The following is a 12132-nucleotide window of genomic DNA, read 5'->3' as shown; positions in this document are numbered from 1 at the left end:
CCAGACTACCAGCCCAGAGATGGCACCACCCACAAGGGGATCTCCCCCCTTGATCACTAATTGAGAAAACGCCTTACAACTGGATCTTGTGGAGGCATTTCTCCAACTGAAGCTTCTTTCTCTTTGTTAACTCCAGCCTGTGTCAAGTTGACACAAAACTAGCCAGTACATGCTATATTAGGTAGGGTGGCACAAAATGCACATGTTAGGTGGCTTAAGTAGATGGATTCATTTTTCTGATAGTTCTAGAGCCTAGAATCTAGATCACTGTACCAGCAGACTTGGTTTCTGGTGAAGACTGTCTTTCTCTCTCTGTCTGTCTGTCTTACAGATAGCCACCTTCTCACTCTCTTCATGCAGCATTTTTCTTCTCAGCAAACTCACAGTATAGCATATTATAAACCACAGCAGTTAAGAAGAGTTGTCCTTTTAATTTTCCCTTCTTTTTTATAGGACTCTAGTTATATTGCACTTGGACCCCATACATATTCTTAATTATACATTTAAAGAAACTCTGTATAAATTCCATCTCACTGAAGGTGAGGACTTCAATATGAGTGAGGATGGGTACATCTTTCAGTCCAAGGCTTCACCATGGTCTCTCCTCACCCTCTTGTAGGTAATTACTTAAGAAGTATGTCTGAAGGGCAGTTACTGCCCTGGACCCATTGGTTAGCACTGTCACTTACTGTGTCTGCTCTTCCCACTTTGGGTCACAGGCATTTGTACCCCTGTCCTGTGGGCCCAACTAGAATAAGCTCCTGGAATGGAGGGATCTTAGCGTTCTCTCCTGCATTTGATGCTAGCAGTCACTCATTGAATGTGATTGCCCATTTATTTCCTCTCTGCTAAACAGTTATGAAAATTAAGTATATAGTAGCACACCATTCCCATTAAAGAATCAGTAGTAGAGGATCAAGTTTTTGTTAAAATATCAGCATTAATGCTTACATTAGGAGTAACAAATGGAACCTACCTGTCTCTTGAAAGGAACATTGCCTATAGCTGACACTTCTCTACTAAATTTATCTGCTCATAAAACAGGTATGGAAGGGTTTTGTTTGTTTGCATCATTAAAGCAGCCTTTGCTTTGTGTGTGTGTGTGTGTGTGTGTGTGTGTGTGTGTGTGTGTGTGTGTGTGTGTATGGGATGCTTCTGCAGGCATCCTGATGTCTCATGTGTTGAGAAAACAAGCTTTGAAACAAATACATGAGACACTTAGAGCTCTGATTGGGAAAAGAAATAAATCATTTGCCATTTATGTTAGAGAATCTACTTTAAGTCATGGACTTAAAAAGGTAACAGCAGGGCCAAGATGTACTTAGAGTCCTTGTTTTGTATGTGTTAAAATCCTGGGTATGGTCTCTAGAACTACAAATACAAATAAATAAGCTAAGAACCATCGTGTTAGTAACACAGTATAAATAGAAAGGATGATGATGGTGGTGGTGGTGGTGGTGGTGGTGAATGAGTATGTACCAGGATAGAAAATTATGGCAAGCCATAGAAACTTTTTAAAAATTACTTCCTTAAAATGTTTATATGTAGCCGGGCGTGGTGGTGCACGCCTTTAATCCCAGCTCTCGGGAGGCAGAGGTAGGTGGATTTCTGAGTTCGAGGCCAGCCTGGTCTACAGAGTGAGTTCCAGGACAGCCAGGACTACAGAGAAACCCTGTCTTGAAAAAACAAAAACAAACAAACAAAAAGTTTATATATAAAATATATACTTTTGTCAAACATGACACCACTTATTTAAAATTGAGGGTTGTTCTTCATGCTACCATTTTTTTCTACTAAAAGGAGTATTAATAGTATTTAGTTTTAGGTTTTTTGTGATGAAGAATTATAACATGGTGGTGAGAAGGTGACTCAGCAGGTGAGAGCACTTGCTATGTAAGCATGAGGACCGGAGCTTAAGACTCCAGCACTCAAAGTAAAGAGAAATTCAGGCATGATTGTCCATGCCTGTAATTACAGCACTGGGGCAAGGAAAGATGGATTTTGGGAGCTCTGTGGATAGCTGGGCTAACAAAATGGTGAACTTCTGATTCAGTGCGAGATGCTTCTCATGGCAGTGAGGAGAGTGGTATGTGGGAGAAGACAGACAGCATCCTCCTCTGGCCTCCACATGAATGTGTATAGGCACACACATCCATACATTTACACGATGTCATACACACAAATCATACATACAATGTAGCCAACACATGTACATATCACATGTAAAAACACAGAAGTGGTTTTCCAGTTTTCAAAACATTAAAATGGTTAGCAGATGAAAATGTTCGTGAAAAGTTTTAGACTGGAATCTCCAGTTATACCCCGTGAAGCTAAAACAGTCGTGGAGTAAAGAATTTCTTCAGGGCTGCCAGTGGAACTAAGTGATGCCCATGTGATTCCTGCCTCATAACTATCAGAGTGGGATTTTCCACTGGGAGAACTCATCTAAGTAACTTCTGAATAGAGATCTGTCATATTTACATATTCATCCACAATTTAGAAACAAACTGCAGGATATTTCCCTAATATAATAATTTTTTCTTTTTCATTAGATATTTTCTTCATTTACATTTCAAATGCTATCCCGGAAGTCCCCTATACCCTACTGCCGCCCTGCTCCCCATCCCTAATAGATTCTCTTGCATGGTTTTTTATTTTAATTTTTCATGGGCGAATCAACATGGGCCCATCAAAATCGGAAAAAATTATCTGGCCTATTTCTTCTTTATTGTTCTACTTCAGAAACATATTTATTAAGACACTCAACAGGGCCTGGGGAGAAGGTTCTATCAATCGAGCGAGCCCTTGCCCTTGCAAGCATGAGAACCTGAGTTGAATCCCAAACACATGCAACAAGCCTGTCTTGTGTGCTAGTGAGGTGAGGACAAGAGTCCCAGGGCTTGCTGGTCAGCTAGGCTTGCCCTAATGGGTGTGGTCTGCTTGGCTTGCCCAGTGGGTGTGGTCTGCTAGGCTTGCCCAGTGGATGAGCTGTGGGCTCAGGGAGAGCTCATCCTAAGATTAAGGTGGAAGGTGATAGAACAAGACACCATTGCTGACTTCTGGCCTCCACATGCTCATGACAAGTGCACACACACCTGCAGACACATATGTGCATATCCTACACATACACAAGGGTGCATGCTAGTTAAGCATGTTTGTTACCCTGATCTGCTGTTTCATAAGCTCTGCAGAGGAAGTGAGAATTGTTCCCCATCCGATATTTGTTATGAGATCAGTTAACACTCACACTTAAAATCTAAAGGATAGAATGCCAGAACCACCCACATCAGTCTAAATTTATAAAATAATTCTGAAAATAGCTAGCTAGAATCCCCTAGTTACTACTGCCTCAAGCATCCCTATGTAAAAAGACAATGACAATCTGGAAAAGAGTCATAGGTCAAATACGGGTACATGAGCAAGTCATTTGTGTCTTGTACATAAAGAGTGTTTGTACGTGATCTCCCTTAAAGTTCTGTTGGTACATTATTCCATGGTTTATCAACAGTGTGTTGGTGACTAATGCAGCTGTTGCCATCTAGTGAACATAAGTAATTATTACACTTGAGTCGTTCTGGCAGTTCATAGTTACTCAGTATTTTTATGTATATATAAGTTGTTCTCTGTATAGTTTAAAAACTGCTTTATGACTTTGTCAAATTATTTGTGTCTTATTACATTTTACAAAGCTCTTTATTAGAAGAATCAGCATTTTAATATGTAGACTCGATTTATTTATAGATCCCACACATGATGTATGCCAGGTGCCCTAGAACTTGGGTACACTTGTCAGATTGGTAAATGTTATGATGCTGCTCGAATTAATTTTTTCCACACCCCCTTTCACAGAATAAACACAATGTTGTTATTGTCTGTTTGAAAATGCAGTATCAAACAAGACTCCTGCAGGCTACTTTTTTCTAACATAAAACAAATGACAACTTGGCACAGTGGCATTGATAATAGGAAGTTTCACCTTGAGGAAGACTTCGTTTGACCTCTTTTTAGTCTGGTTAATTTCATATATTTCAACTACATTGATATTTCAGAAAACTGCTATTCTGCTTTTATGTTTATACCAAGTTTGTTTTTTATTTTATCCTAAAAGAAATAAAGCTAATATGTTAGATGATTAAAAGTAAAGGATGGGAAGGATATTTTAACAACTTAATTTCTATTTTCATTTCTATTTTCTTAAAGAACTTGATTTTTTTTTTTTTTTTTTTTTTTTTTTTTTTTTTTTTTTTTGGTTTTTTGAGACAGGGTTTGTCTGTGTAGCCCTGGCTGTCTTGGAACTCACTATGTAGACCAGGCTGGCCTCAAACTCAGAAATCCACCTACCTCTGCCTCCGAAGTGCTGGAATTAAAGGCATGTGCCACCACTGCCATTACAAGCATCTTAAAGCCTGTCTCACCTTGTCCCAGCATTCTCTTCCGTATCTCCATTTCAGTATCTATTGGAAGGTGTTTGTTGAGCTCCCCCGTGTCTGCCTTAGTGCTAGGCACTCATTTCACAGGTCTCACATATGCAGTTAATTGTTCTTTTGGTGGCTGACCTTACTGCTTTGGACAGAACACACTAAAGGTAGATAATCCTGGGGTAACTTTGTTTTTTAATGTACTCTTTTTTTTTTTTTTTTTTTTTTTTAATCATGGTAGTCTAGCAACTCATAAGAAGGAATCTGAGAATGAACTTTTGGGAGATTTTATAATTTCAGATACTTGTATACATTGGTTAGACAGTAGGCAATTTGAAATTTTATTATGGAAAAGGAACATGTTTAGACAGAGTAAAAATCCAGGGTATCAAGCTTCATGAAAGGAGGCAAACATTTGTAGCTCTTATAAAGGAAATTGTAAGCATATCACAAAGCTACCAAATGAACCTTGATCTAGATTGCTTTCTGTTGCTGTGCTAGTAAACACCATGACCAAAGGCAACTTGGGGAGAAAAGGGTTGACTTGGCTTATGCTTTCCAGGACCGTGCATCACTGAGGGAATTCTAGGCAGGATGTCAAGGAAGAAGTCGAAGCAGAAACCATAGAGAACTCTGCCCAGATGCACCTGCCCAGGAATGATACAGCCTACAGCTGGCTGGGCCGTCTTCCATGAATCTCAGTGAAGACAGTTCATCACAGGCATTGCCACAGGCCGCTTCCTCAGTTGAGGCTCTGTCTTCCCAGGTTACAGGTGGCTGTGCCGAGTTAGTAATCCAGACTAACAAGCACACACCCCTGTCTCAGTGAATCAGGTGAAACTGCCAAGCAGCAGTAATTTGGGGCATTAAAAAGGGGGACGAAAGAAGCAGTGTCTTCAGTGGCTATTGTGAGATTTTTTTGTTATTGTTGAAAGATATAATGAAGCAAAAATAACTGGATTTCAGAAGCATACAGTGAAACGGTTTTGATTTACTCGCCTCTGGAAGGAATTGATGCTCACATATAAATTGATTCTAAACTACTTTGAATCAGTTTTATATTTTTCTCCAGTCATATTTTTCTCAGAGATTGCTAAGGAGCAATGTCTACATTTTTTTTTAAGTGGAAGAATGGGAAAGAAATGAGAATAAGAAGAGGAAAATATTCTTTTCCCTTTTTTTAAAAAGGGAAAGTTTATTTCTAATAAACTAGTTTAAATTTGAGCCAGAAAGCATTCTCATTTGATCCTGCAGAATGGTAAAGATGATAATGGCCGATTTTGCCAAGTAGACAATTAATAAGGGTGCAAATGGAAACCCTTAGGCATGGTTGCAAAGAAAAACACAGTCCACACATTTTTCCTGAGCAAAGCAGCCAAAGGCTGCAAGCCCAGTTCTGCAGATCTATCTGAGAAGCAGAGACTTCAGACCTTTCTTGTGGAAACTGAAAGCTCAGGTAAGCAGCAGTCAGGGCAGAAAGTTTGACTGTCGCTAAGAGGATTGAATATTAGGGACTGTCAGGATGAGAATACATATTGATGTCTGTTCCATATTAGGACTCTTAAAGTCTGTCATAAACCTTCTCTCTTTACAAACTGGCTAAATAACAAATAGGTAATCATGTATGTCACATGGAAAACTTCTCAAGTGCATTGTTCAGAACTTGAGGAATCTAGCTTTTAAAAGTATTATATAAGTTATATAAATTTTAATCCTCAAATATTTCCAGTCAGCATAGATTCTAGAAGTATCAGAAGACTTCTTCAACCCAGTCATTTACAAATAAACTCTAATTACTATTAGCATGTAAATAAGTAAGATGCTTTATAGTTCTCTTAAAATACAAGGGCTTGTTATGATACAAAACACATTCTGTGAATGTGTTTTTGAATGCTAGTCATTTCTTTGATCATGTGTCCTTTCCTAGACAATAATGTTTGCTTAGCTACAAATGCTCTAAGACAAATGTATACACATTATCATGAGCTCTGTATTTGAAAACAGGAAGTTTCACTAATTCAGTCAGTAAATATTTAACTTATGATAAGTATTATTATTTAATTTTGTATCTGTCTATATCATAGTTTCTGATTTCAGGAAAATTTTTTTTTTTTTAGTGAGAGTCTGACTTTAAACAAAATCACACAAATAGTACAATATAATAATAACACACTGCATGCAAGAAGACACAAGTGTTATGGACACTTGTAACAGTAACAATATCACAGAGGAAGTACCTTTAAACTGAGTTGAGAGGAATGCTTAGAAATTAATCAAGTGAGGTATGATACAGAGATGTAATGAAACACAGAAGTAGCAGAGTTTGGTCTGTTTCCAGAAGAAATAGAAAGCTAGAGAGAGAAAGCGCTCAGTGAGAATGCTGGAGAACAGCTAGAAGAGTCAGCTATCTGTACACCAGTGCTGGAAGATCTAAGCATGTCACAAGGTTTGTACTTTAAAGGGCAGTATGAGAGCTGCCTTAGTCAGGGGTTCTATTCCTGCACAGACATCATGACCAAGAAGCAAGTTGGGGAGGAAAGGGTTTATTCAGCTTACACTTCCACATTTCTGCTCATCACTAAAAGAAGTCAGGACTGGAACTCAAGCAGGTCAGGAAGCAGGAGGTGATACAGAGGCCATGGTTACTGGCTTGCTTCCCCTGGCTTGCTCAGCTACTTCTTATAGAACCCGAGACTTCCAGCCCAGAGATGGCACTGCCCACAATGGGCCCTCCCACCCTTGATCACTGTTTGAGAAAATGCCTTACAGATGGATCCCATGGAGGCATTTCCTCAAGGGAGGCTCCTTTTTCTGTGATAACTCCAGCTGTGTCAAGTTGACACACAAAACCAAACAGCACAAAAGCTATGCGCTATTCTTTCTCTGGGACAAGCTCCCCAGCTCATCACCTTTACACCCCTTTTCTTTCTTTTTCTTTTTCTTTTCTTTTTTCCTTCTTGGCTTATTAAATGTCCAGGTCACAAACACATTGAATTTTGTGGCTAATTTAGTGTGCCATAATTACTCAACTCTCCACTTACTATTAATAGACATACATACTTAAATGAATGAGCTTAATAGTATCCAAATAAAACTTTATATATATGTACCAAAATATGCTGTGTACTTTGCATGAGGGAAATCATGGGAAATATTATTTTGTAAAAATATGGAAACTATTTTTAATTTGTAGTCTTTGTAAAGTAAGCTGGTGGCTGGGTTTGGTCATTGGGCTCTAGTTTACTAACTTGTGCTGTATGATTTTGTTTAGCTTTGTCTGTACCTCTCCTGGTACTTTAATCCTATATGGCAGTTTCTCAAGTTGTTGCAATTTTTATAAAGAGATGATCAATTTTAAATAAGGAGCAATGCAAGTGCTCCTTTTCTGTTTATTTACCTTAAATTTACATTTTCCATATAAGAATCAGTGAAATATGGCTGACCAATTCTATTTTTCCACATATGGATTGTTAAGAGAATGGGCAATTTTGTATTTTTCTTGTAAATCTTCCCAATGTTATATTTGGTGCTTGCTTGCTTTGAAACCAACATTTTGTTGTTTCCTTCTTTTCTTTACCTGCTAATATTTCTTCTGAATTTAATGTTGCAGGCTAAAGAAAAATTGGCATAGATATATTTTAAAAACAGTGAAAAGTCAATGACAACAGAACATGAAAACAGGAGAGAGATTTGGAAAGAGCTATACAAGTAGATACTTGGGGGACTTTGATCAAAGAACATCTTTATAATAAGTATTTATATAAATTGTAAAGTGTTAAAAAGGTATGTGTAGGAATTGAGAATATCAATACAATAGATTGTATGCAAGTATTATTATAAAAATTTAATTACATAAAAAATCACCACAGCTGCTTGCAACTGTTGGCTGTATAACTAGATACACTACTTCCTTTATGTACATCAAGATGTATACCATCCCTATGTTTTCAGATCTACAAAAATGTAGTACCTGGCCCAAATCAGTGCACACAGTAAGGGCAGAGGTGGTCCAAATCCCATGTATTGTATTCCATGTATCATATGTGAAATGTTGACACCTTATTAAGTTCTTGGAGTTTAAATTTTTTTTAAAAGTAATTCAAAGCCGTGTAATCAGTGAATGGGACTTTCCAGACACCTTTCCCTTTCAGCATAATCTGTTATCACATGGGTTTAGCCGTGTTGAGTGATTTGGGAGAAGAGCCTATATTTGGTGTTGAGGGTTTGGTTTGTAGCTACAGAGCTAGAAATAAGAACCAATTAGAGTATTCCTAGATGTGAATTACTGACACTTAAATGTCAGTATGCATGGTAAACATAGTCTCAACTGTACATTAATCTTTCCTCTGCCTTGTTTTTTACTTCTGAAAACTTAGGTTTTACGGTTCTCTGGAAGACCAACTTAAGAGCGGACCACACCCACCTGCAGCTCCCCAGCTGTTAAATGTTCATAGTCAAGTAGCCACAGTTTCTAAAGAAGCAGCCACTTACTCTAGGTAGAGTTCTTTTTCCATTTCAGTGCTGGTGATGAATCTAACTACTAAACTCACTGAAAATGGGAGCACAGTTGTGGATGAAGGAGTTAATGTCATTAACAGACACTTAGCCTCAGAACACTGCTTTAGTATGCTTTTATATTCTATGTATGCTTTGGTTTAGTTTTTAACTTCTAATACAGAATGAAGAAGTCTGTGTCTTTTGTTTATTCACTTTGAGATATGTTAAATTAACGTCCAGAGTTTGCCTTAAGTCTCCTCAGTTCAGTCATTTACCTCTGAAAGAAGAGAAGCAGAGAGAGAGCTCATGCTGCAGACAGATATGTTCTTAGATGATAGAGGAGAAGTACCTGCTCGACATTGATAGTTCTTTCCTGGGCTACAGAATGGCTTACTGTTACATATTTAGCTGATTATTTTAAACTTTGTTTCTATTTCTTATTCAGTTCACTTTCCCTCAATAGTAATGGTTGACTCAATGACAGGAGTGACCGAGAGACCCATACATTGAATCTCTTGACCTGCTCTTCACCCTAGCACTCACTCACATGTCCTAACTGCATTAAAAGCGTATTCATTGACCCTCTCCATTCCTCTTTTACAAACTCTTCATAGCAGGTGTTAAAACTTTGCCATATCGTTGTGGTTACAGATATGCAGATCACCTTTATTTCTATATCATATGTTGAAACTGACTTCCTGTAGTTTCTTCAGTTTTCTTTCCTGTGATTTATATAATCACATTGGTGGAGTCAAGTTCTTAATAACCTTTGTGGACTTTGCCTCATCATGTGTTGGAGGTGGACATTGTCACAACTTTTTAAACCAAAAAGTAGTTACAGTACTATAGCGATGTTATTAGTAACTTACATCTATAGAGGAAGATAAGAAGAAAAATCCCACACCATGTTTTTAGACTATCCTATTTAATTAGAAAAAAAATTCAATTAAATCTTGATCCCCATTTTTGAGAGTACTGCATTCCTAATGCTGGAATGTAAATTCCCAGATATTTTATTATTTGTAAAAAAAGGAAAAAAATAATTATTTTAAGTCATAAGGACACTTTTTTGTTTTGTTTTGTTTTTTGAGACAGGGTTTCTCTGTATAGTCCTGGCTGTACTGGAACTCACTTTGTAGACCAGGCTGGCCTCGAACTCAGAAATCCGCCTGCCTCTGCCTCCCAAGTGCTGGGATTAACGGTGTGCACTACCACACCCAGCAGGACACTTTTGAATATGAAATTTTATCTCATTTAAAAATCTTACACAGCTAAGTAAAAATATAACTGTGGGATTTTGCAGAGAAGATGATTTGATTATTTATATTCTTGAGTACTGTTTTATTTTTGCAAAAATTCTTACCATCCAGAATAGCTCAACTTATATTATTTTAGTTATTTCTTGTTCATGTTAATAAATGCTGTTGCTTTTGAACACGTAGGCAGTTCTGCTTCTAAAACATCTCATTAAAATGCTATGAACTAGGTATATGTCTACTCCCAGACAGCACTTCTTATGTAAAAATCTTTTTTAGGAAAATCCCCTTATCCCTGCTTAAACAAATGCAGCTTTTACTTTTCAGATTCATTTTCTTCTTAGTTGTCTGTGTATCACTCTTCATATATGTGATATATAATTTGGATGTGGCTGACATTACATTGTACTTGATGAAAAACAGTCATAGGCTTACTCATTAAGTTTAAATATCTGAAATTTCAGATATAACCAGTAAGTGACCTAAACAACTTTCACCCCCTTACATGGCTCATCTTCAGTCTAAATACTGATGTAGAATAGGTGCTGAATTGTGTTTATTCTGCTGTCTTTTCTTAGTTTCATTTTTTCTCCTTCCTGTCTTTCTTTCCCTGTCAAGTGTAAGCAGCTCTACAAGAACTGTAGAGGGTGCCTTGGAAGGTTTTGGAAACTTTTCTGCCTTCTTCCCTCCTGCTAGATACAGTGCTGTAGTTGTCAGGGATGCGGCTGCCACTGTGTCTGCTGCTCTTGCTGCGAAAACCAGGTAGAATTATGTGTGCAGTGCATGTCTGTGGTCCCAGCGTCTTCCAGTGTCCAATAGGTCACTTCAGAGAGAACTGACCTGTTCAGAGGCAGGGTTCTGTAGTGAGCTCCCCCTTGTGTCGTATGCTTGTCACACAGGTTGTGAATAAATCCACGGGTTTGGAGAATGTTCTTGAAAAGCAACCATGCCTCTGTTTTCACAGCTACCACTTATGCATATCTCTCAGTTGTACTCACTATTATTTATTACGTTCTTACAGACTTTAGAGTTTATAGTCTTCAGTTGTCGTTGAGACTGAATCAGGTAGAAATTAAAATTCTGATGATGCTATCATATTCCACAATATTGGTGAATTAAAGCCTAATTATTCCCTGAAACAGCCCTTCTATGTGTCTTGTTTCTGTATTATTTCTATCACATTTATAGGTTTAAATGCTTTTGAAAGCTAGCCTTGCATGACTGCAATAAAAATTTCCTTAGTTGTTTTTGTATTTGAGACTCTGTGCATAGCCCTAGCTGTCCGAGGAACTCACTTTGTAGACGAGACTGTTTTAAATCAAACTCACAGAAAGAAGGATCTGCCCGACTCTGTCTCTCAAGTGCCACCCTGCCAAGCCAGATTTCATCAATTTTATATAAATGAGTAAAATAATACAATGAAATCTCAGTGCTTCTTTTCACCCTCCCCACTGCTTTGCACTTGTCTCTGTCTTCCCCCTCGTCTCTCTCTCACTCCTAAAGGAAATGTCTCAGATCATGGACTGGAAACCGGCTTTTCTTTTGTGGACACTGCAAGTTTTCACTGACTCTCTTCTCTGAATGCTTGCCAGGCTCTCCGGCCCTGAAAACTCCCAATCCCTTCTGGATGCACTCTGCATCAGCACTCTTCCCAAGCCTCTAGCTCTTTCCTGTCTTCAGTCCTCTGAGGAGTCAAGTGGCTCTGTCCATGTTAAGAAGAGCAGGTACTATGGGAGGGGACATGGCATGTGGAAGTTTGTTTCCTCTAACAGCATACTACGATGTAACAGGCCAGGTGGAAAGGTTTCAGAACCGATGTAAGTGGTGTTGAGTTAACTGCAGTTTCAATGCAGTGCCCAAGCACATGCATGCTCTCTCATTTGCCTATCAGCTCACCTTCTAATCCATTACGATATCTTTAATAGCACTGTTGATGTTTGGTATGAAGTCACGAATAATTG

At 38.2% G+C, this 12132-nt stretch overlaps 1 protein-coding gene across 6 annotated transcripts in view; it reads left to right on the top strand.

The window, feature by feature from the left end:
• Pdlim5 (PDZ and LIM domain 5) overlaps positions 1 to 12132 on the top strand; it is a 160782-nt gene that overhangs the window by 104391 nt on the left and 44259 nt on the right. For 3 of the 6 annotated variants that reach the window (XM_021197100.1, XM_021197099.2, XM_029537576.1), the window contains 3 exons: positions 8795 to 8914; positions 10790 to 10933; positions 11764 to 11895. The exons of the other annotated variants lie outside the window; for them this stretch is intronic. In XM_021197100.1, coding sequence (XP_021052759.1) covers positions 8795 to 8914; positions 10790 to 10933; positions 11764 to 11895 — 396 coding nt within the window. The remainder of the gene's footprint in view (positions 1 to 8794; positions 8915 to 10789; positions 10934 to 11763; positions 11896 to 12132) is intronic. 6 annotated transcript variants of the gene reach the window in all.

The sequence above is a fragment of the Mus pahari genome, chromosome 4, assembly GCF_900095145.1.
Source record: "Mus pahari chromosome 4, PAHARI_EIJ_v1.1, whole genome shotgun sequence".
Lineage (NCBI taxonomy): Eukaryota > Metazoa > Chordata > Mammalia > Rodentia > Muridae > Mus > Mus pahari.
The sequence above is the reverse complement of the archived record's forward strand: the minus strand, read 5'-3'. Positions and strand labels throughout refer to the sequence as shown.